General features: G+C 55.2%; 9 protein-coding genes across 9 annotated transcripts; 4 read left to right on the top strand and 5 right to left on the bottom strand.

Annotated features, from left to right (window-relative positions):
- Positions 1-26: 26 nt before the first annotated feature.
- Positions 27-3,217, bottom strand: M406DRAFT_349113 (uncharacterized protein). The gene is made up of 4 exons (XM_040922442.1): positions 2,894-3,217; positions 1,732-2,757; positions 862-1,661; positions 27-781 (listed from the first exon to the last, which is right to left on the bottom strand). The coding sequence occupies exons 1-4, from the start codon at positions 3,008-3,010 to the stop codon at positions 688-690; spliced, it is 2,037 nt and encodes a 678-aa protein (XP_040781208.1). The 5' UTR covers positions 3,011-3,217; the 3' UTR covers positions 27-687.
- Positions 3,218-5,559: 2,342 nt separating this feature from the next.
- Positions 5,560-7,295, bottom strand: M406DRAFT_36446 (uncharacterized protein; the record flags this gene model as incomplete). The annotated part of the gene is made up of 3 exons (XM_040923998.1): positions 5,560-5,830; positions 5,912-6,492; positions 6,597-7,295. Coding segments are annotated over 3 exons (1,551 nt in total), but the record flags the coding sequence as incomplete, so codon positions are not given.
- Positions 7,296-7,899: 604 nt separating this feature from the next.
- Positions 7,900-8,649, top strand: M406DRAFT_325696 (uncharacterized protein; the record flags this gene model as incomplete). Its single annotated transcript, XM_040920015.1, has 2 exons — positions 7,900-8,077; positions 8,219-8,649. The coding sequence occupies 2 exons, from the start codon at positions 7,900-7,902 to the stop codon at positions 8,647-8,649; spliced, it is 609 nt and encodes a 202-aa protein (XP_040781206.1).
- A 675-nt stretch (positions 8,650-9,324) lies between these two features.
- Positions 9,325-11,880, bottom strand: M406DRAFT_335953 (TPR-like protein; the record flags this gene model as incomplete). Its single annotated transcript, XM_040921087.1, has 2 exons — positions 9,325-9,399; positions 9,535-11,880. 2 exons carry the CDS (start codon positions 11,878-11,880, stop codon positions 9,325-9,327), a joined length of 2,421 nt encoding a protein of 806 aa, XP_040781205.1.
- Positions 11,881-13,199: 1,319 nt separating this feature from the next.
- Positions 13,200-13,908, top strand: M406DRAFT_284833 (uncharacterized protein; the record flags this gene model as incomplete). Its single annotated transcript, XM_040918588.1, has 1 exon — positions 13,200-13,908. The coding sequence occupies exon 1, from the start codon at positions 13,414-13,416 to the stop codon at positions 13,906-13,908; it is 495 nt and encodes a 164-aa protein (XP_040781204.1). The 5' UTR covers positions 13,200-13,413.
- An 85-nt stretch (positions 13,909-13,993) lies between these two features.
- On the bottom strand, positions 13,994-14,693 carry M406DRAFT_245063 (uncharacterized protein; the record flags this gene model as incomplete). The annotated part of the gene is made up of 2 exons (XM_040916305.1): positions 13,994-14,499; positions 14,573-14,693. 2 exons carry the CDS (start codon positions 14,691-14,693, stop codon positions 13,994-13,996), a joined length of 627 nt encoding a protein of 208 aa, XP_040781203.1.
- Positions 14,694-14,998: 305 nt separating this feature from the next.
- M406DRAFT_284827 (NADH-cytochrome b5 reductase 1) lies at positions 14,999-16,498 on the top strand (the record flags this gene model as incomplete). Its single annotated transcript, XM_040918587.1, has 4 exons — positions 14,999-15,335; positions 15,525-15,606; positions 15,723-16,266; positions 16,349-16,498. Exons 1-4 carry the CDS (start codon positions 15,176-15,178, stop codon positions 16,496-16,498), a joined length of 936 nt encoding a protein of 311 aa, XP_040781202.1. The 5' UTR covers positions 14,999-15,175.
- A 214-nt stretch (positions 16,499-16,712) lies between these two features.
- On the bottom strand, positions 16,713-18,794 carry M406DRAFT_271337 (PIG-X-domain-containing protein). Its single transcript, XM_040918111.1, has 2 exons — positions 18,260-18,794; positions 16,713-18,161 (listed from the first exon to the last, which is right to left on the bottom strand). The coding sequence occupies exons 1-2, from the start codon at positions 18,553-18,555 to the stop codon at positions 16,874-16,876; spliced, it is 1,584 nt and encodes a 527-aa protein (XP_040781201.1). The 5' UTR covers positions 18,556-18,794; the 3' UTR covers positions 16,713-16,873.
- A 1,934-nt stretch (positions 18,795-20,728) lies between these two features.
- Positions 20,729-23,928, top strand: M406DRAFT_335948 (uncharacterized protein; the record flags this gene model as incomplete). The annotated part of the gene is made up of 6 exons (XM_040921086.1): positions 20,729-20,743; positions 20,780-20,881; positions 20,956-22,096; positions 22,163-22,614; positions 22,870-23,614; positions 23,657-23,928. 6 exons carry the CDS (start codon positions 20,729-20,731, stop codon positions 23,926-23,928), a joined length of 2,727 nt encoding a protein of 908 aa, XP_040781200.1.
- Between the last annotated feature and the right edge of the window lie 2,906 nt (positions 23,929-26,834).

The raw sequence follows: 26,834 nt of genomic DNA, 5'->3' as shown, positions 1-26,834 counted from the left end.
TGGCAGATGAACATAATTCAGGACATGGGCCGTGAGCAGTGATGAATTCTCAGTATTCTTTCTAGATGAAGCGCGTAGATGTGTGCGCCTTTTCAGGACACGAGCACCCAAAACTATGCGTTTCTATATCTTGCGCCCCCTGAGATCTCATCGCAGCAGCCAGAATGCGCCCAGACCTGACAACTTCCCGCAGCCTACTCTCAATCAAAAACAAATTTCATCCATTCAAGGCAAAAAGACTGTAAGCCTCCTAACCCAAAGATTGTCCCGTCTGTCCTTCGTTGTTCAGGAGGTATCTTGTGCCTCTAAACCGGAGGCCTAATTACACGTAAAGCATGCTTCATAATCGTAGTGGCTATATCACCACACCAAAGAGCAAACTCAATTATTTTGCCCTGAACGCCTGGGAATCGGTTTTTGAGTACCCACCAGCATGGCTATTCTCCACCTAACGCCATTGAAGGAATTCAATGCAGACAATCAAAAGTGACGAATCGAGCATGATAATGGCAGGCATTTGACAAAAGAGAAACGAATACAAGAAAGTACTACATACTTGTTGCAGCCTTGTCACAGGCTGTGTAGGCGCGACACGGGAAAAGATCGCCCTCACGACGACCGCGAGGCCAGGGGGTGCCCGGCGCCTAAGTCTCGCCCGGGTTGGTGGACAGAAAACAATCGTGGCGTCTAAGCCTTGCTCCCGTTGGCGGACGAGAACGACTGGCTCTTGGACATGGATGCATTCAGCGTCTCATGATAAGAGCTGATGCTCTGGAAACCCCTATAAAAATCTGTTAGCAATCGATTTTCTTCTTCTTTTTCTACTCCGATACTCCATTTGGGGACGTAATTTGGACTTACTTTGTGAGGTCAATGCCCTCCTCGTCGTCCTCCGCATCCTCAAACTTGAGGGTATCCTGCGTTGCCGCAGTTCCTGGGCGACTGTTCTGTGTCGGGCTGCCGGCTGGTGATTTAAGTGCCCGAGGTGGACTACTACTCGGGGGGATGGGCCCGAGGTTTTTCGACGGGCTGATATCGAGCAAGGGCTTGATGGGCGTGCTGCCGTACTCTGCGAACTTCCAAAAAGGAGCCGGTGAAGACGTCGGCATGTGCTGGCTGGGGCGCTGGAGGGTGCTGGGAGGCACGAGCTGAGGATGCACCTTGAGGGGGGCAGGAGTGACGAGCGAAGCACCGTCTTCCTGAAGATACGAAGAGGTGAGGAGAGGCGATCGCGGAGGGGCCTCGTCCATGGCATTGGAAGCCGTCGCGGATTGTCGATGGCGCGGCAGGGGACTGCCATCCCCAATCTCTGCATGGCTGTCTGGCTCGAGACGTCGGGTGCGGTCAGGCGTCATGTGCGACAGGCGTAATGTCGAGCGAGGTTGAGGGGATCCCGACGGCGAGACTCTGCGCTTCCGAACCGAGTTGGGCTCTCTGGCAGCCATATCCCGCGGGCCCTGGGTAATATAGTTGAGATGGTTCGGCGAAGACGGGTTCGACGATCCACGGTGACCACCACGGCCTCCCTTCCAGGCATTCTTGACCATCTCGTCCCGGCACTCGGTGGTGAGCTGCCATTTCATTCCCTTTCCAGGCTCGTCGGTGGACCTTGCGACTTTCTCGAAGGCTTTATTGAGAGAAAGGTTGTGACGAATTGAGTTCTGCCATGAATGTCAGTAATGCGCGCCGGACCCTTCTCCTTCATCCAGTGCTCAGACTGAGATCACTCACCTGCCATCCCGACGGTTGCTGATTACGATAATAGGCATAGTTGTTCATAATGTAAGTGTAGATGCCATTCAGGTTGAGCTTCTCTTCTGCGGTGCTCATGATGGCCTGGGTGATCATCTGAGCATAGCTGTATTGAGGCTTGATACCCTTGTTCTCGTCCAGGCTCAAGTCCATGTCGTTCGTGCTCAAGATCATGCTGCCCGCAGTGGTCGGTCTGCTGGGCGATGGTTTGGCATGTGGGTTGTACTTGGTCCTCGACGGTGGCGTGCCCGGGCGCTTGTAGTTTGGCGGAGCGGGCGCGAGGGTCTGCTGTCCGCGAGCCTGTCTGGTCTGGTGAGGGCTTTGCGAAGACGACGGCCTCCCAGCCGCCGAGACTGGAAGATTGGCACGGGCCGAGTCGGGGAGGTCCTTCTCGGCCAGTCCAGCGCGGCGCAGATAGGTCTCGTGTATCCTTAGAGGTTCTTGTTCCGGCAGAACGATCATCATCTCAATGCCTGCAATCTCGAGCACATCGCCGCTACCCAAAGGCTTTACAGCATCCAAGGGCAATCCACTCATGTTGAGCCTCACGCCATTCCTTCCCTTGACCCTGAGAATCCATCTCCCACTATCATACTCGGAACTGAAGAAGATGCTCGCGTGACGGCGGGAGATCATCTTGCTGGGTCCGAGATCGATATGGATAAATTCTTCGTCATCGTCCGGATCGATGGGCTGCGGTGGATCTGAGGAGCGACCAATGTTGATGGTGGTTTTTTTTACATAGAAGGTCCAACCAAGTCCGACAATCTTGGCGAAGGCATTGATACCATCCTCGCCGCTGAGTCGTGCATTGGAGTGGTCCTGGGTTGCCTGGACGAGCTGGTTCTGAGGGGCAAGCAGGTGTTCGCTGACTTTGTCGACAACCAGGTCAGAGGCTTTCGCATGATTTAGAGAGTCGTCGGCAAGTAGGCTAGAATCTTGGGCAATGCTAGACTCGGGCTCGTCATCTGCAATATCTCTTGGAGAAGGCGAAGGTTCGTTGGCCTAGAGACAGGAAGACAGACAATGTGAATTAGTACATCTTGTGTGTGGGTGTGTGTATGTGTTTGTTTGAGAATGCGCCAACCAAGGCACACAATGAAAGCATGACTTTGGTGTTGTCCTGCAGAGTGCGACCAACCTTCTTTCTGCGCTTGGCGGGGCGCGAGGGAGAGGAATCGTCAGGACGGTCTGAAACCAATTCCTTGCGCGTCGAATCGCGCTGGGCGCGTTGAGTGCGCTTTCCAGGGCTAGGCATGTTGAAGGACTTGTAATCCAACAACGTGCTGTAAGATGAGGTGTAGCAGCCAGGACATGCAGGGTATTCTTAATTCGATGGTTGATGGCGGGGCGTCGGGAGGTGCGCAGGAGAGGATGATGATGACGGTGGGTGGGATGGTGAGGGGTGTGCGCGATGGTAAATAATGAAAGTTTGCGCGCGAAGGGATGCGGAGACGGCGAGTTGGTTGGTTTGGTTTTGGTCTGATCTGGTCTGGTCTGGTCTGGTCTGGTTTGGTTTGGACCCGTAGTAGAAATATTGACGTTGGCGTGGAATGGCTTCGACGGTTACGGTACTCTGCTAGTGGTTTAGTTTCTAATGGCAAACGCTTTCAGGAAAGAGAGTGTTTGGCAATGCGTGATGGGGCTTTTGGGTGACATGGTGTTCCCTCCACAAAGGATAGGCCCATTCGATGTGGTGGATTGCACACAAGGTACTGTACTGCGCATGAACAAGAAGGATTGATGCTGACAAGAGTCATGAATTCGAGTTTGGAGAGGGGGGGGGGGCGGGATGGTCATACCTCGGACAAGATGATGGCTGCGCAGGTGAGAGAACACACAGAGACAGTCAAGGTGTTTGGACTCGGTGTAGTAGGAGTGTTGGAACAAAGGCTGGATTAAGATCCAAGGGGCCGGGACGCTCGGAGGATAATGAAGGGCTAAAAAAGAGAGGTTGGTGGCTGATCTGGTTTGTTTTCTTTCAGCCAGATTCTGAGGCAGGGCAGTGCAGTGCAGACAGGTGTGGTGCAGTGCGAGGCCAGGCGAGGCGGGACGAGGCAAGGCAAAATGACAAGGCCAGCAGCAAACTAAAGAAAAAGGTCATGATGCAAATCCGCGTTCGCGTTAATTGGAACACGCCCTGCTGAGCTTGCCGTGGGCTGGGGTGGGGTGCCAGAAGTCACCACCTGCCAAATTCCACACGGCTGCGGTGGGGACTTGGCCTTAGGGGCTAGAAGTATTTTGGAGGTAGACCAGCTCTAGCAGAGTGTGCGATGATACTCTTGGAGTACATGACTCGAGACCCACTGAAAAGACGCAGGAACGGCCCCGCGGCAGCCAGGATTATTCCTCCTCACCTCTGAAACTTTTTTCCTTTCTTTTTCCTTTCCCTTCTCTTTTTTTTCCTTTACTCCAAAAGAAAACACAAACACAGGCAAGCATTTCCAATCCAGCATCCAAACCAAATAAACAGGTATCTGTCTACATTAAAAAGAATCAGAAGAAAGCAAAAGAATAGAGCATACACACAATTTTCTACACTTTACGCGATCCAAGTAAACGATGTCACTTTTCCCACGAAACCTGCCAGGACCCACAATGACGAGGGCCGGGGTCTCAGTACCTTCTCAGCAAGGGAGGCTGCCCAGTCCTCAGCCTTATCCTACGCGCGCTTTCAGTCGTTGACTATGCCCAGGTGCTCACCTCGCTCCCTTTAGAAGAAGGGAGAAAAAGAGACAAAAAAGAAGAAGTCAGACATCATCATTGTCTGGCGCGGTAGTTTATTCAAAGCCATTTCATATCGTATGAGTATGTGGATTCAGTGTCAACATGGAATGTTTACGAGAACATGAGTCCACGAAGTAACATCCGGACGTGTCGCTGGAATGCAATATCACATGATGATGCCTTACGGATCCTTTGACCACTAGGAATGTGAAAGAGTGGTATATGATACGCGGATTGTGGAGGGCCGTAGTTATTGATCGTAATTGGAGGTGTTTGATCCTCATCCAGCAAGGCCATTCTCGATAAAATTGACCGTTTTCCATGTCCCTCAGTTTGCAGTCTACCTGTTTGTGTGTACACCGTCAAGGTGTGCTGTTGAATGCAAATTCTTGCCGCAAACGACAAGACCAACAGTAGTGCATTGTGTTTTGATCTGTGCAGGCAACAGAAGGAAGTGTGGCCATATAACGATGATACACCGCGTAGACGGCCAATGGAGCTGGCTCTGAAGCTGACTGTGGCTTTTATATACTTCTTAGTACATATTACCAGCCTCTCAAGGCTCGCAGATGAGAACACCTCGTTTCATAGAGAACGCGTCATTACCCCTAGCTTTACGTGTCCCTGTCCAAGTATGAGCTCCAGTTGATATACTGCACAACGTAGCTGAGGAGATTATCCCCCAGCTGTCATTTTTCCAGGGCGCAGGCGAGACAGCCCGTCGGAATCGACTCTGGGTGAGGAAATACCCACCCAGCTCTGCCATATACCACCCCAGGAGTCCCGGCGTCCCCTTCAAGAGATACTGATTCAAGCCTTGGGTAGGACTTAAGGACCCTGGTGGCACCGTTTACTCCTGACGAGCTCGCAGGGGCTTTTACGAGCCGCGTGAAGGCCTCTCCCGTAGTTGATACGCAGTTGAGACTAACGTGCAATGTTCTCACTCGACGGGATCAGGTGATAAAGTCTCAGGCATCTTCCCCCTTCTTTGGCCTTGCAGCCTGCAGGCCATAACCTCGATGGCGTCCCAGCTCATCAGAGGAGAAACCAGCATGCATCCCCTTCCGACAACAGGACACCTCAATCATCTTCACCCTCATCGCTGCCGCTCGACCAGCCCTCGTGATACTCGTCGGCCATCTCGGCCAGCCCGTTGCTGAGGTCTTCTCGGTCTTCGATGCCGATCAGCCTGGTCACTGTTGTCCGCAATGACCTCAGCTTGCCGGAAAGCTCCGTATCTGTGGAAAGGGATGTTGTGATGGCAGCCTTGTCCTTCAGCACCTTGCCCTTCACATCTCTGAATATCTCAGGAAAGCTGTCCAGGAGCGGATAGTTCAGCGTAGACCGATACCTAGGATCAACAACGAGTCAGCTTCTATGATCGAGCGTGATTCAGAAGTCAGACGCGGTAGATAGACTGGCAACAGCTTACCTTCGGCTGATAGCACCACCACGTCCTCTTTCACGTGTGTCATCGCCCTCCCTCCTCGCCCCGCGTCCATCCTCCTCCTCCTCCTCCTCGTCGTCGTCACCCTGTTCGCCGCGGCTCGCCAGCACCTGGCTGAACATCTTCGCGCGGCTATGGAAGCCATTGCGCGCCGCCCTCCCCACCCCATCACTCACTTCGTCGGCGGGGCGGAAGTCCACGTCCAGCTTCACCCCATCTTTGGGCTCATCACCCGCATCTGCGGCGTGCGGTACCTCACCCACATCGGAGAAGCTCATCTGCAAATTGGCGACGTTCTGTTTGCCGTGGACGTTCAGCATGTCCGAGATCGTGCCGAGAGCGTCCCTGCTCGCGGTGTCCTTGAGGCGGGATGGTAACGTAGCGGTCTCGATGGCTGCCGAGAGGAGAGCAGACGCGTGCCATGGTGACGAGGCGTCCAGCGAGAGCATGTTTCGCAGCCTTGGGGGCTGTGTGGACGGGAGGGAGACGGGAACGAGGAGTGAGGCCTGCTTGTACAGCTCCGCAAGGGACTTGGCCTTGTTGACCAGGCGGAGGAGTCGTTTCTCCTACAGCAGCGTCAGCCTTCTTTTCTTTCCTTCTTCCCAGACGCTACTCTTACGCTAATCACAAAAGGCAACAATAAGATTAAGAAAGAGAGAGGAAAGCTTACCCTGCTCACACCCTGAAACCGTTCTTGTGCGCCCCAGACCCATATTGTGATCTTTCCGTACTCATCCCGCAGCCGCTCAGCATACCTCGAGGCAAACCCACCCCATGCGTCGTCCAGAGTCGTCATGATCTGGATCCCCTGCATCTGATCGGCCTCCTCGACAAACGGCCGCAGGTCGCGGTCCACAATGTCATGCTCCCTGTCCAGGCCTGCAAATAGTTCCCCGCCGGTGTCCCACCTCTCAAAGGGCACGAGGCTCGAGTTCAGCTCATACTCGTTCATCTGGACGATGCTCCGCGGGTGATAGAAGACGCGGTTGAAGTCGCTCCAGTACCGCACCGAGTCGGTCGTCAGGCGCGGCGGCTCCAGGCCGGCGTCGAGAGACTGCTGGTACTCGCTGGGGGCGATGGGGTCTGCCCTCTGCACGACGGTGCGCCCTGACCACAGCGATGAGGAGGGGGCGGAGGAGGAGGAGGCACCTGGCTCGCTGCCGTCGGTGATGTCGTAGAGGGCGTTGATCTTCTTGAGCGAGCCGAAGCCGCCCTTTAGGTCGTAAATGACTGTCCGCGGCATGTACGTCTCAGTGCCATCGGCGCCGATGCCGGGTCGCCAGTGCACATCGTGATCGATGGGTGACTCTTCATTTTCCGAGTAGGTGAAGTAAGATTCCTGAGGCAGTGTCAGGGAAAGTGTGCTCTTCTTCTTCTCGTGCTCCGCAGCGGAAGAGGGCTCGAACCTGGGCGTTCCAGAAATGCGTTGCGAGGTAATTACTCTGCTGGCCCAGCTGGAGGGTTATGATCTCATGCATCTTGTGTGTCAGAATGGTAATGAAGATGATGGCCTCTCCTTGACGTGAGTGAATGAGTGAGTGAGTGAGAATGACTGTGATTCCGCTAATGCCAGGATGCTGGTCGTCGTATTAAAAAAGAATTAATTATTTTATGCAGTGCCGCGGGAGATGCCGACGGGATGACGCTGCAACAGGGATGAGCTTGGTCAAGGGAACTGTGGGGAACCTCAACAGCTGTTCGGTTCGAAAAGGTTCATGCACGTCCTCACCGCGTTCGCCTTGTGATCGACGTGTAAGACGATTATTTGGTCGTGTACATCTCAAATCGACAAACCTTACTTGCTTGCCTTTCCTTCTCTTCTTTACTTTATTTATATCCATATCAAAACTTGAAACCCACCCCCCCCCCTTCCTTTTTCAAACCACCAAATCATCCCTCCAAAATCCTTATCATCACTACCACCACACAAATCGACTTCTCTTTCTCCATCCTGAACAAAAGCAAACTACATTATGGCTGCAGAATTAAAAGATCACTTCATCAAAGAGATCCAATCCTTCAAGTCCCCTCCCCCAAGAGAAGTGGCGCCCATTCCAAAGGTAGGCGAGCCCGCCCCGGAACACGAGAAGCTCAAGCTGCCCCACGATAAGCCCGCCGTCATCGTCTTCCTGAGACATTGTGGCTGTCCATGTAAGCCCACCAAACCCTCTTCTTCCTCTTCTCCCCCTCTGTCCCTTTTCAATTCCTTGTCTGCTATCAACTTGATCTTTTCCCCCTTGGACCGCTAGCTAATCAAAAGGGATGTCCGTCCGTCCTCCAAAAACACTACAGTCGCAGAGAAGTCCTTTCGTAACTTGGTCGCCTTCTCCAACACGCACGCCGGCAAGATATCCTGCATAGCCATCTCCCACTCCAGCCAAGAAGCCACCGAGAAATGGATCCCCGAGGTCGGCGGCGAGTGGGAGACCGAGGTGATCGTCGACGAGGACCGCGACCTCTACGCCGCTTGGGGCCTGGGCTTGAGCTCGTATTGGCACGCCGTGGGGCCTATGAGTATATACAACGCCGTGCAGCTGGGCAAGAATGAGGGCATCTGGAACAAAACTGTCGACAGCGGGACACGGTGGCAGACGGGCGGCGCTTTTGCTGTCGATAGGGGAGGGAAGGTAAGGTGGGCCAGTATCGCTAAGACGGCTAGTGATATTCCGGACCTGGATGCCGCACTGAGGGCTTTCATGGAGGTGCCCACCGAGACTCCATGATGAATTGGGGTTGGTAGGAAGGGGTTTGGAGGCGGGGGGGGGGGGGGGGCACACATACTCTGTGTGGTTCCAGCATTCTTGTGTATAAATCCTTTTGCGACGAACAGTGTGACGAGCGACAATAAGATGGAGAAGGCATAGCGCGGTGGAATTTTGCACCTTGTACATACGGGATATCATCGATTCTTCTTCATCATTGATGTAAATGTACCCATCCCGACGCAATGCTGAAGTACCTATACACAGTAGAAGAGAGCAGCAGGAAGGGGTCGTCAATGTCTCAAGTACCAACCATGCATCCATGCATCCAAGTTACCTGCCTGTCCATTCTCCCGAGGGGAAAAAGAAAAGAAACCACAAAAATTACCAGACCCAGCAAAGAAATCGCTGTAGGACAATTCCTACCTGCATCATCTGCGTTTTATTCGTTGTCTCCCATCCCATTATGTTAGACGCCTGTGCCATGCTCCATATTGGGGTTCCTACTTATGCTCCATGCCATACTTGCTTGCTTGTCCCACCTGGATTCACACACCACACGCCGGCACTTAAAAGAGATAGACCTTGATACGCAGTATCAGACTCTCATAAGTCATTGTTCCCGTTGTGCTCATGCGATTTTCGTCCGACATGACAAGCAAGACCGTAGAGTATCATTTACGTGGCTTTCACTCATTACTGTACCATCGAGTCGTCGAGCCCATCATCGTCCTCCAGACTCTCAATCGCCTCCTTGATCTGCTGGCTCGCCTGCAAGAAAGATTAGTCTAAGCTCCAGAGACAAACGCTTTTTTCCCTTTCTTTTCCTTTTTTTTTTTTTTTTTTTGAAAAAAAAAAACCCCCCCCCAAGAAAAACGAAGAAAACGACAAAAGATCAAAATGTACCTTGGGATCAAGACTCAGAGCCTGAGTGAAATGCCGTACGGCCTGACTTTTGTCGTTCTGCGCCTTGTATAGTTTACCAAGCAGGAAGTGCACACGGGCATCGTCTGGGGCTAAACTTTTCAGGATGAGGAGCTCATTCTGAGCCTTGGGGAGATGCCCAATAGCCAGGAGAGCACGCGCCTTCCGAAATCTGGCCTGAGCAGCACGGGGAGCCAACTCGGTTGCTTTGCTAAAGAAGGCCAAGGCTTGCTTGATTTGCTTCTGCTTTTCCAGAACAGTGCCGATACAGCATATGAGGACAGCATTGGTAGGGTGAATCTGGGAGGCAGCCTGGAAGTGGATATAGGCCTTGTCATAGTTTCCGAGCTTTTCATACACCATACCGATGCCGTACCAGGCATTGTAGTGGCGCCGGTCTGCCAAGATCGACAGCCTGAAAGTAGTGAGGGCCTTGTCGTATTCTTCATTAGCCATGTGCTCATGGCCCTGAAGCGTATAAGCGTACGCAAATTTGGGAGCAAGCTGCGTCGCCCGTTTGAAACACCGCAGGGCCTGCTCGTGGTCCTTCGCCAGGGACCATGCATTTCCGAGTGCACACCACGCCTCGGGTGACAACCATGCAGAGTCGATGAGCTCATGCGCCAAGAACGACAGGTCCGTCTCTCGCTTGAGGTGCCAGAGGATGGTTGAGTACACCTCCATGTCCTGCATGCGGGTAGGGGACATGATCCTCAGACGTCGAAAGTATCTCTCGGCCTCTGGATATGCCGCCTGTTCGTACTGAGCCCGGCCCATGTGCGCCAGCACCCACGGGGTGTCTTGATGCTGCCGAGGAAGCGTGCTGAAGGACTGGAGCGCATCCTGGCAGTCGAACTGCGAGAGCTGTTGGTACCCGTAGCCATACCGCCTCAACAGATCCAGAATCAGCTTTAGCGCCTCCTCGGTCCCGACAGGCTCTGGGTCTGGCGGTTTCTGCGGCATGCGCTGCGCCGCCACGGGCGCCTTGGCCGTCGGGCCCTCTTGACGGTCGACATCCATGTTCGCCACATCCTCGGTACCACGTCTGTTGCCACTAACCACACGACCGACACTTGCGTTCGATCTGACGAAGCGATTTGATATTGGCGCTCTAGCCCTCTTCAGTTCTCGCCCAGCAGTCACACCGACAGTAGACGCGCCAGAGTTCGTCTTCGTGGTGGACTTGTTGAACACGTTCAACCGCGCACTCCTGCGCTGGGGGGCTCCCGGCTCATCCGTGTGCATTGGCCTCGAATGTACTGGTTGCCCAGATACAGTCCGCTTTCGCTCCGTGATGGATGAGGACTTGAGGAGTGATGGTGCCGGATCAGACGGCGCCTCTGCGGCGTCCTGCACCTGAGCTCTCCTCTTGGATTGCAGCTTATAGGCCACCCGAGGCGGTGCCTCTTGATCAGCAGTCTGTAATGGTCTTGTCCTCCGCATTGGCGCATGAGGCGGCTCAGGACCCGTCACCACGCGTGGTGCCTGGGCCTCAGCACCGACGGCATAACCTGTGGGTGTCTCCATGACCCCCTCTAAATTCGGTGATGGGCCTGTGGCATTGCCATTCCGCGACCTGGCAGCAACGATCTTGGACATGAAATCGTTCCCATCATCCTGCAGGTTGCTGAAGGAGACGATATCATTTGATCCCGTCGTGCGTGATGAGTCAAAAGGATCTGCAGGGTCCTGGGCAGCCGATCGAGAGGATTTCTTGGGCACGTGGAGGGGTTCGAGGGCGTTCGAGGATGGCTCCTTGTGGTCATGAGCAGGGCTGTTCGCCACCTGATCAAAGTTTTTTATGAGCATGTCGTTGCTCTTGAAGATGTTTGGGACTCGGACTGTGACACCCATATCGCATAACGTAGTGAAGGCGTCCCACATCAGTGGGTTCACCTTCAACGACTCCTCGAAGCAGGCAACAGCCCTCGTCTTGTCGTCATAGCCACGATACAACTTTCCCAGCAGACAGCTGCACGCCGCCGAGTCCGGGTGTGGCATTCTCAGCCCCGCCGTATGTTTGCCCATATTGTTTCTAGGCGACCAGAGCCCTCTTGACTTTTCCAGGGCGGCGATCCCATCCTTCCACAACTCCAACCGCAGGCATGCTTGCGCGAAGACATACGAACAGCCGAGATGAATCCCTCTGTAGCCGGCAGCCTTGCTGAAATGGTATGCCGTCCGATCGTCACCCAAGCGAAAGTGGCAAAGGGCCAAGAGGAAGGTAGCCTCAGCGGTCTTATCCTGGGCGCCTAACCTCTCAGCGAAGAAGAGAGCATTATCGAGCGAGTTGTTGTCGAGGTGGTAGTATACAGCTTGTTGTAGCATCTCGTTGGACGCAGCAACGAGGGGCGCCATATTGTCAATGTTCAACATTGGCTTGGGCCAAACAAAAGTAGGTGTTGTTACCGGTGCCGTCGATCCATGAGGTGTCTCGGACCTGGCTGTTGACCAGACTCAGAGATCTTAGCCCTTGTGCGAAGGATCCAGCAAGGCGAGCGAAAATGGAGGTAGCCAACAACAAGGAGGAGCTTCGAAGTCGGTCGTGGGATCAGGTCGGTGGTGTTCGGGTGTTGTAATGCATGCAGATGATGATCGCGCGGAGTCTGAGCAGAATACTAGAGTATTAAAGAGTCCGCAGCACAATAGAGGCGCGTGGCCAAGAGTCTGGATGATCAGACGACAAGAACAGAAGAGAACCTAGGGTCTTGATGTCGTCGTGGTCTGAGGAAAGGGAAGAGAGAGAGAGAGAGAGAGAGAGAGAGCAGGGCTGGGTGGCGAGGAGACCCAGCGTCGGTGTCGTCGAGTAACTGGAGCAAGTGCTCTTGTGTTGTTTAGAGCCTCCTCGTGGTTGTCAAGAGATATTTACTTTGTACTTTGTGGTTTCTGAGAAACTGATCGTACGGATTTCCGGAGGCACCCGAAGCACGGTGCACTGATGAGCCTCGGTATGGTCGAGGAAGTACAGCGAAGAGGAAGAGGAATGCTAATGTTGTGGGCTGTCGAGTTTCAGCTCCCTGGGGTCACAAGAAAGACACAGGATACGAGGCCTGTGATGCCAGCTCAGAAGTGATGAACGCAACCGACACAAGCAAAGATTAACAGCCACAGAAAGCAATCAAATGCCCCGCGGAAGGTGAAGAAGAGAAGAAGTGTAGCAGGTGCGACGGCATAAGTAAGTAGGTGTGAGATGGGATTGAGGTCTGTGGCGTAGGCAAGTGCGTGTGCGTGGTGGGCGTGTGTGAAGTCTTGTTGGATGTTTTGACCCCGTCTGCATCAGGAAGTGATTGGGCGTTTCTGCCGCTGGAGCAACCGCTTGCGCTCCCCACCAGCCCTGTCCCTGCCTGCAACCATGCAGCGTTTGGCCCGCTATTTGTTAGCCCCCATTCCCCCCCGCCATCCGATTTACTGTGTGCCCGCGGCGTGTGTGCAGGGTGTGTGCTTCCCAATTGAGGGTTATTACTATAGTACATACTGTATTATTATAGTATGAAGCAACTGGCACGTCAGCGCACCAACCCCACACAACAATAAGGACAAGGTACACGCAGCAGCACCTATCAGCTCCAAATTTGTGCATGCCCCCCGCCTACAGCTTTCGCATTCTTACCACAATACTATTTTATATGACATGACGTCTTACCTCGAGACGACAACAACAAACAACAACACCAACAGATTTTGAAGACCACGAGCAGCGACACCGCTCTTCTCCCTCTCGATCAGCAGACGAGCCTCAATAAGGGCAATTCCATCAAAATCTGGCAGAGCCAGCTACGCGACTAGATCTCGTGTAGCGTATCGCATACAGACACCCATCCATCCTCGAGTCTCACCCTCTGGTCCACGCGTTGCATCATCATGGCACAGAAGGCGAAGAAGGACCGCGCCAAGTCCAACGCTGCGGCCCTCAACAACCTACACATCGGTGCGGCCGTGGTAAATGGACTCTTCCTGGCATGGAGCCTCCTCTTCAGATCCCGCTCGCTCCTGGCCTACTTCTTCCTGTCCCTGCCGAGCTTCATCTGCCAGTTTGCCCTCGAGAAGGCGGGGCGCCCGAAATTCGACCCTAGCACCGGCGCACTCAAGTCATCCGGCGAAGACCTCGCCGCGAGGGGCCTGACCGAGTATATGTGGGATGTTGTGTGGGTGACTTGGGCTTGTCAGGTCTTGGTCATGCTGTTTGGGAACTGGTTCTGGCTGCTGTGGGCCGTCGTCCCGGCATATGGAGCATATCAAGGCTACGGGCTGCTCGGACAGGCGAAGCAGATGGCGGGGTTGCAAGGCGCTCAGGGTGGCGGCCAGGAGGCTGCGCCGGCTGCTGGAAACAGGAAGCAGCGGCGGGCTGCAGCCTGATCGTCAGTCACGAACGGTCCCACGGGCAGGCGGAGGAGGGGGAGCATTGGCTCGACAGAATGTCTACAGATTTCTTGGTGAGGTGCTATCTATGGAAGTCATGCTCCTCCGTCCACTCCTCTACTATCGATGGGTCCACATCCTTCACGAGTATGTGGACGTGCTCCAGGGAACGCACTGACTGGAGGGAAACCCAGTTCTTGAACCACATCACCCGGTCCTCACCGCCTGTACCAAGGCTGTCGACAAAGTATGTCTTGACAAAGTCACAGATGAGTCGTCTGCTGTCAGGGGTCACGTCGCCGGTGCTGGGGTCCGTGGGGATTACAGTTCGGCTCCACACGACAATGTGTGTAATGTCGGGTGTGAGGCCGTAGGGCCAGTCGTTCCTCAGCACTCGATAGTCGGATGGATTGGCAAAAGGGACCTCAGAGATCGGGGTGAATGGAAGGCCACCCCATGCCGTGGGTAGACGGTTTTTCAGGAGGTAGTTGGTCATGGATCCATATTCGGCCTTGGTTGCCGCAGACCAGGCCATGTATGCGCGCAGGTCACTTGGCTTGCGCTTCAAGACCGAGAGGTTGTTGGTATCTATCATCAAGGCTGTCAGGCAGGGGAGAACCGCTGGGTCACAGATACAATGAACTTTGATGCAGCAACCTACTAATGATGGTCCTCAGCTCCTCCCAATTATGATACTTGAACTCCTCGTCCGTCTGTGAGAGCACCCATCTGTCCACGTCCGTCAGAGGAAAGGGGGAATCGTCTGCGACACCCTCGCCCATCTTTGAGATACAGAAGGATCTCACCCTGCTCTGACCTGAAATAAAGTTAATTTAAGTGAAAGTGAATGCAAGCTCTCGAAACAGAAACGTAATCTGCCGGTGATGTAGACTCGAGGTGGAAAAGCAGGGTGCGATACCGAGGGACCCAGTCCTACACCGCCTTGCCCAAATAAGAAAGGTAGCGGCGGAGATGGCCGTGGGTCCCTGATCGGGTGGTTCAAGCATCCCGCTAAGAGCTCCGATCCCGTCGTTGCAACACCCTGGACTTCTTTTTTCTGGGGCTTAAGCTCCTCAACATTCAACTCGAGGACCAAGGCTCTGTTTCCCTTTTACCTCTCCGCCTCGCCTCCTCCTCCCCCAAATAAGAGTACAGAGCTTGCCTCGAGGTCTCAGGGTCAAGAACTCATCGTCTCTCAAGGGTTCTGGAGACTCGTCTACGATCAATTGCTATTTTACGCACAACCGACCAAGACAACGGCATCATGGCGACCAAGGAGCCTCTCACCTCCAAGAAGTATGTCGACGGGATTTACATCCCTGCCGGCCTGCTTGTTTTTGGCACGTTCATTGTCAAGCGGGAATGGCTACCGTACGCTATTGTTCTGGCCCTCGCGCTGGGCGCCCTGAAGTTCATTAGAACTCGTGAGTTGATCCCTCTTCTTATCATCATCTTCTGCCTCTCTTCTTGGGACGGCAGATTCCCAACATGCCGAGCCAGGTCCGACCAGTATAGGCGGCGGCGGTGGCGGCGGCACCACCACCACCACCACCACCACCACCATCGCCACCAGCAGCCACCTCACAAGCGACTGACTGACTGACGCCCTGCAGAACCCAAGAAATCCTTGAAGCCAGACGTCTTCCAGGAGTTTGAGCTCAAGGAGAAGACCATCCTCTCCCACAACACCGCCATGTAAGTTCTCACCTACTGCAACTCAGAGCCAACCACTACTCCTTTTGAGGCTTGTCGTCACCTCTTCTTCCCGCCCCTACTAACCATGTATCTTTTTTGCTTCTTCTTGTAAATAGCTACCGCTTCGCCCTCCCCAGCCCGTCCCACCTCCTCGGCCTGCCCATCGGCCAGCACATCTCGATCGGCGCCGTCCTGCCCCAGCCCGATGGCTCCCACAAGGAGATTGTGCGGTCGTACACGCCCATCAGCGGCGACGAGCAGGCAGGCCACTTCGACCTCCTGATCAAGTCGTACCCGACAGGCAACATCAGCAAGCACTTCGCCTCGCTGGCCGTGGGCCAGCCCATCCGCGTCCGCGGGCCCAAGGGCGCCTTCTCGTACACGCCCAACATGGTGCGCCACTTCGGCATGATCGCCGGCGGCACCGGCATCACACCCATGCTGCAGGTCGTCAAGGCCATCATCCGCGGCCGCAAGGCTGGCGACCGCACCGAGGTCGACCTCATCTTTGCCAACGTCACCAAGCAGGACATCCTGCTCAAGGAGGACCTCGACGCCCTCGCCGAGGAGGACAAGGGCTTCAGGGTGCACTACGTCCTGGACAAGCCGCCTGAGGGGTGGACCGGCGGTGTCGGCTACGTCACTGGTGACATGATCTCGGTATGTGCTCTGGTCTATCTCGCACGGACGAAAGTCCGAAAGAAAAAGAAAGGACTGTGTGGCTAACATGAGTAATCTACAGAAATGGCTGCCCAAGCCTGCCGACGATGTCAAGATTCTCCTCTGCGGCCCGCCTCCCATGATCAGCGGCCTGAAGAAGACCACCGAATCTCTGGGCTTCAAGAAGGCCCGCCCCGTCAGCAAGCTTGAGGACCAGGTCTTTGCCTTCTAGACGGTGTCTGTTTATCAAGAGACACCATTCATTGACGCAGGGCGCGGGCGTGGAAGCTCTCAGGCATGCAAAAAGAGAGGCCAATTTCCATCATGTGGAGTTATGTGGCCTGCCAGTCCTTCTGCCCAAAAGACTGAGGGACTTTCTCAAGGAGTATGCGGCCTCGACTAAAGATCTATAGAATTCGTGGAGTAGGGTTGGTAAGGAGTCGGCACGGTGAGCGTTGTTCTGCTTTAGCTCTAGAGGAGGATCTAGGCAAGACATGATGGATGAGCCTATATATATAGAAGAGAGATGGCGCAATCTCTCATCACCATCGTCATCATCATCATCAAGACTCTCACATACTATCTCGCACGTGCCTTACTACCACAACTATTGCTCCTTCTTCTTCCTCACCAACCCCTCCATTTGCTGGGCAGGTCCGTAACCCGTCTTGAGGTACAGCTGGACAAGCTTCCACACGATCCACCCGAATCCAAGGGCCACGACAACCGTCGTCCCTATGCCGACCCATCCGGCCCTGTCCACGTCTAGGACGGGCACCCGGAGGCCACTCGTTAGCCGAGCATCTCCTCCTTCCGCTCCTGCAACAGGCTGCGGGTCGACGTGCCAGAATACGGTACGCGGGCCAAATAGCCCGTCATACCCCAGATTGACGCGCTCGAATGGGCTCGACGGAAACTTGGTCCCTTCCTCGGTGGTGCAAGCCCAGAAGACGGCCGGGTAGGGCACCTCGACGTCTCTGTACCCACCAGGCGCAGGGGCCAGATAGCGGAGGTGAAGGGGTACCTCAGCCGTCCACGCGTCGAGGCCTAGCTCTGCCTCTAGCTCCGGAGGAGGAGGAAGGGAGAGCTCGAGCAGCGCGGCGGACCCCCACAGCTTCATGACGTAGTCGGGTGCCTCGAGGTCGACGGGCTGGGAGGTGTAGCGCAGGGCGCTGAGGTTCTTGCTTGCGAGAAAGAGGGGGTCTGAGAGCTGGTACTTGTCCGCGAAGACGGCGCGCGGAAGGGTCAGGTGGGTGTGGAGTGCACAGGCGCCGTCGGCAGCGCCAGGCGGGGGCCGGATGGCAGCGCTGTTGAGCCGGAGCTGCAGCGACGGGTGCAGGCCTGTAGGCTCCAAGAAGCTGGCGGTGAAGGCACCGCCCTCAGCGCGACGGTGACGGGCAGGGAACTTGAAGACCGTGGGCGAGGGTTTCTTATCCTGGCCCAGGACCGTCAGCACGCCGGCCAGGCCGATCTCGTGGGGCTCGACACCGTGCTGGGTAGGGTCCGAGGCCAGCACGCCAACCTCGACGCGATGATTATTCGCATCGAGGGGCGAGGTCACAATGAGGGGCTCGTCCTGGTAGGTCCACTGGGCAGTGACCTTGAGAGCGTGGCTGATGGTGTCCCACGAGACATCAAGGCTGCTGGCAGTGCTGAGACGGTCCACGCGGGAGGCGCAGGAGGAACCTTCCGGGGTGGTGGCTGATGGCGGTGGGCAGAGTGTACTGTGGGCGTAGGCTATGAGCGGCCTAAGAGACTCCAGGGGCGAGTAGTACTGGTAGGCCGTGGCGTGGGAGAAGCGGTCGTTTGGGAGTGTTGTGAAGGAGGTCTGGGCTGAGTTGCAGTCCAGGCCCTGACCAAAGACCTCCTGCAGCGTCTTGCAGAGTCGACCATCGCTATTCGCGTAGTGATCAGCACACATACATACATTGATTTATTTATCCATTCTTCCTCCTGCTGCTGCCGCTGCTGGCTCGAAAATCCTTATACTTACTCCTGGGCCAGGGATTCTGGCTGAGGCGTGTAGAACAGGTGGAACCCGGGCGAGAGGCGCGAGAAGAGCGGGCTCACGGTATCGTAGGGGTGTGGGCTAACCCATCGCACGTGAAGCTCATGAGAGCTCTGCAGGACCTGACGCAGCGCGTCCGGCAGCTCGTCCAGGGCCAGGGTGACACGATCCTCCCTCACTGCGGGCAAGACTGGGCCCGTCAGGCTGCTGTCGAGGACCTTGAAGGTCGATGGGTCGACGGCGTCCTGCGGCCTGTGCAGGAAGGTGATACGCTGCCTCATGGTCTCTCTCTCTCTCTTTCGGTGATGAAGGTTATGCTTGTCCTGTCTTGATGTACTCTCCGGATGGCACCCTCAGCACGTGGGGGTTGTTCGTTGCGCTTGTGGCCAGGGTGGTGAGCACGTCGTCCCTCCTAGTAGTACTGTGGGTACTTGGCCTGTAGCTATAGTAGGTGTACCGGAAGACGGGGAAGTTCTCCCGTTGGTGTAAGCCCTGGGGAGAATAACCTCTCTTTTTTTTCTTTCTGTTGCTACCAGCCTCCTTGTTGCGGGAATCTGTCCCGTCACCGAAGCGACCACAAAGACTCCACCTGGGATGGATAAGCCCAAGCAAGTCCGGATGCCGGTTAAAAGGCCGGGCCATGCACGGGTAGGCTTCTGGACCGACGACTCTTGAATTATCACCACCGTTGACCTCAACAGAGACAAGAGGTTGGTCAGTGCTGGTTTGGGTGTGTCGGTCACCAGATCGAGAGAAGAAGGAATGGGTGGGATGAGGTGCACAGTAGGAAACCTGACGCAGCCTTATGATTCTCTATCCAAATGCCCTATCGATATGTCAAAAATACCCTTTTTGAGACAGATGTGGTTGTTAGGCTGTCAGGCATACCGACAACACTAATTCAGGCAGACAGGATTGTCAGGCTGTCAGGCTGCTGGGAAAGGGAATCCGAGGGGGGGGCCGGGTGAAGGTGCTGATGAGCGAGAAGGAGGGAATGCTGAAATGGAAATTAAAGATGGTGTCGGCAGGGGTTTGTTTTGAGCCTCGTGCCTCTTGTGCTGCACCGATGGCTAGAAGGCTCACCGAGGAACGAGGATCACTCCAAGATGGGGGAGGCACGGAAGGGGTACCTGGGCAGACAGCACGTTTGAGGTGTTAGCCAAATGTACCTGCCGCGCCTGCTAACCACCATGGTACAGTGCAAAAACCCCCGAACCCCCCCTCGGTGTTGGAACGGGTCTAGCGCATCTCAGGGTCTTCGCCCCTTCCCTCTCTATATTTCCATCCCCTGCAGATGCATGATGGCTGCGCTGTCCAGTCGGCAGTGAGCAGTAGGCAGTGCGCACTCTCTTCATGACCGAATTGGCACAATTTTCCAGCAGCCAGGCAGCCTGTTGTTATTTGCGGCCATTGCTCCTTCTTTCTCTCCCGCTCAAGCGTCTCTCCCAATAGCTAGTCCTCGACTTTCTTCATAGGAGCCAGCAGACAACCTCCTTCCCAATCCCAACACAAGCACGCATCACATCACCTCGTCTCATCTCATCTCTTCTCCTCCTCTCTTTCTCTCTTCATCTCTCACAACCTATCACCGGTCTCTTGCCACAAACTATGCACAGTACACGCCTACAGTAATACTGTACCTAGTTGATCGTCATTTTCCTTTTCTGTCTACTCTCTCTGCCTCTCTCTCGCGCGCGCACGCTCGCTGGTCTATCGCCATTCCTCTCTTTCTCTTTTCCCCGGCAAACACAAGAGCTCCACCCTTGAACCACTGCCGGGCCCGTCGGTGACCGTCCCCGTAGACCACTTGACAGTCCATTCCCTGTCTGATGAGTCGTGTCATTGGCCTCTCCTTCTCTCTTTTTCTCTGCATATGGTGTCTTCGTATTCTGCTCTCCTTCTGCCAGTGTCGTCGGCTCGGCCTAGGAGGGCCCCCGCATCGGTTGATACCTTACGACCCGGCGGTTGTGCTTCGGTCATCCTATCCGGGTAGTCTGGTCCGCACTCACTCGAGGGGGCACACACACCACACACGCGCGCATAGGCACACGCACCACGCACTCGCACTCGCTCACGCCCACGTCCACGCCCACGCAGCACACATTATACGGGGGCCATGGCAAGCCTGCAACCACAGCCATACTATGCTATAAGGACGAGGAGGCCGGCCGAGGGAAGCTCCACAAGCAGCGTTGACTCTACCGTATGTACCTCCTCATGTCACTATATCCATCATCCTTATATCCCGATATCTCATTATATTCCTTATGCTTCTCCTCAATGTGCCCCACGATCCCATGACCGTTCATGTCCCTTATACTCCCCCTTCCCTGTTCCCCTTCCTATCTACCCATCATCCGATCCTCGTCTCTTCTGTTCTCTTCTGCATCTTCTTGTTCATCCTCCTCCTCGTCGTCCCTCTCTGTGTTGTTGGGCTGAGTGATCATAATAATAATGCGGCCTGAGGAGGTATCGACGTCTTACTCACCATGTCCTCCCCTGCAGTACGGTTCGGGGATTGACTATGCTCCTCCGGCTACACACGACACGAGCCGTGTGAACTACCACGTGAAGCAGCTCGACAGCTTCGCCCAGACCCTCCAAGAGGTGAGAAGAACAAACAGCCCTTTGTCTCCTTGATGACTACAATACTCACTACGAGGTGATCCTCCCACCCACAGTCTGCCAGCAGGGCGTTTCCCAACCGGGGCCGGGCGTCACAGAGGTACAGAAATGTCCAGGTTCTCCTGTTGCACTGGAAGACAGACGACCTGTTCGTGCTGCCAGAACTCGAGGACCTCGACGCCTGCCTCCGTGAGGACTATGGCTTCAACACGGACGTCTTCGCTATCCCGGCCGACAACCCTCATCTCGACCTCATGATGAGGATAGGCTCTCTCATCAAGGATCATGAACACGAGGACACCCTGTTCATCATCTACTATGGAGGCCACGCCAAGATAGATGAGTCGAGGCAGAGCACCTGGTGCGCGACGCGGCATTCCGGGTCTCCCTCGCTACAATGGTCAGCTATCCAGACGCTGCTGGAGCGGTCCGTGTCAGATGTCCTGGTATTGTTAGACTGCTGCGCCGGCGCGGCATCGGCCACCTTTCCGAACGGCAAAAGTATCACCGAGACGATATCAGCCTCGAGCTGGGATGCCATCGCCCCCGATCCAGGCCGCTACTCCTTCACGAACGCCCTCATTGAGGTCCTGGGCGAGTGGCGCCTCAAGACATTCTCGGCCGCTATGCTCCACGCCGAGATCCTTGCTCGGCTCAAGCATCCACGGCCCATCCTGATCAATGGCAAGCGCTTCGAGGCCAGGTCGACGCCAGTCCATTTTATGATGACCTCGGACCACCGTGCGCCCAGCATCGAGATGAGCCGCATGATTTCCCATGAGAGGGTCCCACCGTCACCGCCACAGGACCCGAGCCCCTCAGGCTTGCCTCTGGGTCGAGGACCCGCGGAAGACGAAGAGTGCTGCACCGAACCAAATGAGGACAAACCCCACGTAATGATCTCTCTCGCCCTTGAAGACGACCAGAGGCTGGACCTGAACGCGTGGGAGCAGTGGCTAGCGGGCTTCCCGGCTCTGGCAAAATACGTCAAGGTCCAGGGTGTCTTCAAGAGCCACTCAACTTTACTTCTCCTGTCGATGCCGGTAGGCGTGTGGGACCTGCTCCCTGAGGATCAGGCCTGCTCGTTTGTGGCATTCATCAGGTCCAACAATCTCGTCAAGAACCCCGAGAGAGCCGAGACGCCCTTCCAGAACCCGGCCGACGTCTACCAAAGCGACAGATCCTCCGTCTTCTCTGGTACGACCTTCAGAGACAGCATCCTTGCCCCATCGATCTCAAGCCCTAGGCGGTCGCAGGCCCCAGCTGGCGACAGGGCCGGCCTTTGGCGGGCGCAGACTGCCAGTGTGGCCCTGCAGGAGGAGCAGATCGAACCCGAAACGACGGTAGCTACGTCGGCGAGCCAAGACAGGACATCAGCTCCGTCATCGGCTCGGGTATCCACATCCAGCTCGCAACGGCCGCCGCTTCAGCAGTCCCGGACGACACCGCCATACCGGACCGGCGGACTGGCTGCTACTATGGCTCTAGCAGGAGCAACACTAGAAGGTGGCATCCTCCGGCAGCCGCTGATGAATCACTCGCGGAACTCCAAGAGGACGGTGTTCGCCAGCGAAAAAGGCATCCCTCCGAGCCCACGCCTTGCTACTCACGTTGTCAGCCGTCTCGAGGAATACTTCAGGGTAGACCCTCATCCGAGCGATGGAACGGCAGAATACTACGCTTCGCACCTCGGAATAGAAGCGAATGAGGTCAAGGTAAATCACTCCCATCCCACCTTCTTCTTCCCCCCCCCCCCCGGTCCAGATGTTGTTGTTATTGCTTCTTATCGTCTGGAGATGCTGACTGGCCTCACCAAGGTTTGGTTCCATCATCGACGGCTGAGGGAGCGGGCTGTGGCCAGCCAGGAAAACCCCAAGATGACGGAGACGATACAAGAAGCCCAGGAGGGCCCGCAGATGATCCTAGCTGGCCATCTCAATGGTCTTCTAGAGATCTTCACGCCAGCACAGATCCTATTTGCCGACCTGAGGTCGCCATCAGAGTTCCAGAGATCACACGTGCACAGCGCGGTAAACCTGAGGATGCCAGCGAAATTCCTGAGGATAGCCGCTCTCGAGATGCTGGACCGCACGTTCCCGGACGAGCAGAGCCGGAGGTCCTTCACAAGATGGAGCAAGACCAAGTGTGTAGTTATCTACGATAGGAATATCGAGGCCCTCTGGGAATGCCCTGCTGCGGTCGAGCTATTGGAGCTCCTCAGGAGGGAGGGCTGGCCAGGGAATTGTTTTGTCCTGAAGGGGCCGTTCCGGGAGTTCTCGATGTCATTCGACAAGTACATCACAGGCGACCGGATGACCAAGGAGGCCAAGAAGTATGCAGACAGCCTGAGATCGGCTACGCCGCCCACCGAGGACCAGGTCAGGCGAAACCAGGTACGCTACGAGGAATGGCTGCAGCGGGTCCAACACGAAAGCAACACGCAGCACAGTTACTTCAGCCCCCGGGAGGTGGGCCAGAAGAAGGCCGTTGTGGATGAACACCAAAGGGAGCTCGAGGCCGAGTTCAAGGGGCGTTTCCCGGACCTGTACCAGATGATCAAGGATATGAGCGTCTCGATGCCTCCGGCGCCACCAGCACCGCCGCCGAAGCACGGCAAAGGGGCCTACTACGACAACGATTCATACTTTGAGAACAGGAAAGCGCACCTCGTGGGCAACCTTTCCACAGGTCTCGACAAGATGCGCGAGGCCGCCGGTGGCTCCGTCTCAGCTCCGACAGCCGGGTATTCGTTTCCAGGCGAGAGGCTTCCAGACAAGCTCGGCGAACTCCCGGCGCTCGAAGTGGAGGAGTTTGACGAGATCGACCCACGCGAGGCGCAACAGTCGCCACACAGCCCTGGCGCCGGCCGCTCAGCTGCGCCCCCCGCCAGCGAGGCCGGGAGCGGGGGGAGCGGCAATGCACCGCCGATCAGTCCTCTCGAGTATGCTGCCAGAAGACTGGCGCGGGAGAATGCGGCGCAGAAGCAAGGGGGGCTCTGGAAACGCCTGAAGGGTACCAATGGGAAATGATGACTTGATGGTCAAACAAAGATATACTTGTACAATGTTTTTATTATGATACCAAGGTGTGTTATTGGTGAATGGAAAACTCGAGGCCAATTTCGGGAACAGGGTCTGGGTACTGAGGCGAATTGCGTTGGTCAAGTTAAACTAAAGATATATTGTATGTCGAAGAATGCAGTAGAGATCTACTTGGGCATAGTATGTACTGAGAAAGGATCAACATACTCGTCATGATTGACGTGAAAGAACAAGATCGCCAGAGGCCCCATCGGACACATACTCTCTCCCCTACATATATTTACAGTACAGGACAAAAGAAAGGCGGAAAGAAAACCGCAAAGATATTAGTCTGCCTTGTCATCTTGCATCCTTTTTCTCCGGCCAGAGCCATGACGAGGGGTATTACTCTACGAAAACAGTCATCATGTCGATCGCATGACAGTCACGCATGGGGCACCCCGGCGACCCTCACCCAACAAACAATAACCAAACTTAAAACCCCATGTTTTTTGCAGATCATTTTAATTATCTTCCCTAAGACTCGGCCGAGAGGTTTGCCTTGGCAAGATGGCCTCCGAATGTATACATGTATGTTTGTAAAAGTCCGCGGATCCCGTTGATATGTACCATCGAAGAGAAAAAGGCAAATTCCACGGCCAGGCCGGTTCTACAAGGGCCCAGGACGAGCAAGGCAAGCAAAAGGCAAGCAAAGGAGCGAGCCGCAAAATGGCACGGGATCCGGTGAGGTCCCCAACCTCCTCAGCAGCAGTGAGGTGTTGTGGTTCGCTCAAGAGACCACAAGCCCTCGCCTCCACTTGCGTCCATTTACTTCCCTACACAGAGCATGCGGGCCCAAAAAAAGAAAAAGAAAAAGAAAAACCTTTCTTTCGAGGGTAGGAGGTGTGTATGTGTTTGGTAGGCCGGGGGGGGGGGAGGGGAGGGGACACGCACACACACATACACACACCCTGCGTGTATATCAAGCAAGCCAGTCACGGATAGACCGACTGCTCACGCTGTATCCGTCCCCAAGGCCCCCCCCCCTGGGAAAGTTTCCCACCCAGTCACGCAGGCCTGCTCTGCTGCAGGCAGGCACAGAAGGGACAAAAGGAAGGCCAGCTAAAAAGGTTTTTCTCACGAGCTTAGCTGCCCTCCCACGGAGATGACCATCACGACCAAACGCGCGGACAATCGATCAAGCCACCCCTCCTGGCTTCCTAGAATCCCTCCTCTAAAAGGACAGATAATATGTCCGACGTAAAGAGGCGACTCGAGCAGAGCCACGTCACCCACCAAGGCCCGACCTGCCGGCACCAGAAAAGCAAAAAGCCACAATGTCCAAGTAAAAACGAGAAGGTATTGCCCGTCGGAACCGACGCTCATGCATGCAAGATCTCTCCCTCTCTTGCAGGACGGAATAGTTACCATCTACTGACCTGAGAAGGGGGGATGGAAGGTGTGGAGACGACCTAACCACGCAAAGTCTTGACCGGTCGAGCGAAGCGTGCAAGTAGCAAGTAGTAGCAGCAGCTTGCTTCGATGCCCACATCGCCTACTGCCGCTTCTTATCTTGTCACCCCACGGTATTTTCCTTCTATTTTCCTTCTACTTCTTCCCGTCGGTGTAGGTTAGCCCGCGGGTGGTGAGTGAGACCAGCCAGGCCAGCCAGCCAACTATGGCTTGTCGCTTCTGCGGCTGAAAAGGACAACGAGCCGGGCCAAGCCCCCTTCATCGGTGTGCATACCCCTCCGTTTACAAGTGGCTGGCTGGCTGGGTGGCTGGCTTGCCTGCCTGCCCGCTGCGGTAAATAGCAATCCCTTTTGTTGATCAAAAGTGCAAGTTGTGGAAGAAGAAGACAACGAAAAGAGGACGGACCGGTTATGTCACCCAACACGCCACACCACACCAAACCCAGCACAGAGCAGCACAGCCAGCCACACGACCGATATCCTGAGCCGCGTCATGCACAGGCTCAAACCATCAATGTATGGGCTTGGAATGGGTTACTTTCCATCAAAAAGGAAAGAGACCGCCCTTCTCTCTTTGCGGGCGTATGTTTAGCTGGGCTGGTACGCGAGGACCTTTGTTCCGTCCCTCCTTCTCCTCCATCCTCCCATAGTGTCATAGTAAATCGACTCAGCTTCCCCCCCCCCCCCCCTCTCTCATTACCAAGCTCGTCAACGCCCAAAGCCACGCGTGCGTTGACGATAGAGAGAAAGACAATAAGGAAAACAGATAGGGAAACGACGAGGGTCACGGGGCTGTACACGTAATATTTGTCGAGAAGCTTTGAAAAAGAGATGATGTTCATAACGTCACCATACCACACACACACACACGCACACACCCATCCCTTCTTCGGCGAACTTGTAGGGCTGTGGGGGAGGGTGGAGGGTGAGCTGAGACATTACTTTTCTGACCCGTTGTCTTTCTTGACAGTTGAATAAGCGAGTGCGAATTGTGAGCTGTCGTTTGCATCTGGGATGAAGTCAGAAAATAGGGGAGAGGGTATCCGCGTGTTTGTCTTTGTCGCTGTCCAATCAGAAACCACACATATGTTTCGAGACCCAAGCAAAAAGACAGCCGTTGTGTTGTGCGCTCTAGCGCCTTCAATTACATCAATACCTTGTGGCTAGAGAGAGAGAAAACAGAGAGACAAAGAGTGTGACGAAAAAAAAACAACACCCGAGACGAGAGTCCAGATCCGACACCCTCAACCCTTTTGTTTTGTTTTTGTCTTGGTGTTGAGTAGCCCACACGAGTCGCGATAGGGGGCTTGTCGGATTTCCCGCGCATCGCGAGCGGAAGTTGCTGCTGCAGCAGTTGGTCACGGCCGCGGCAAGCACATCTCACTGCAGCCTGTTCAAGGAAGGTATTAGTAGTGTCGTGTCACTCTTCCGGAGCAATTGCGA

Source organism: Cryphonectria parasitica (genome assembly GCF_011745365.1).
Source record: "Cryphonectria parasitica EP155 unplaced genomic scaffold M406scaffold_1, whole genome shotgun sequence".
NCBI classification, from domain to species: domain Eukaryota; kingdom Fungi; phylum Ascomycota; class Sordariomycetes; order Diaporthales; family Cryphonectriaceae; genus Cryphonectria; species Cryphonectria parasitica.
This window is presented reverse-complemented; position numbering and strand designations above follow the sequence as displayed.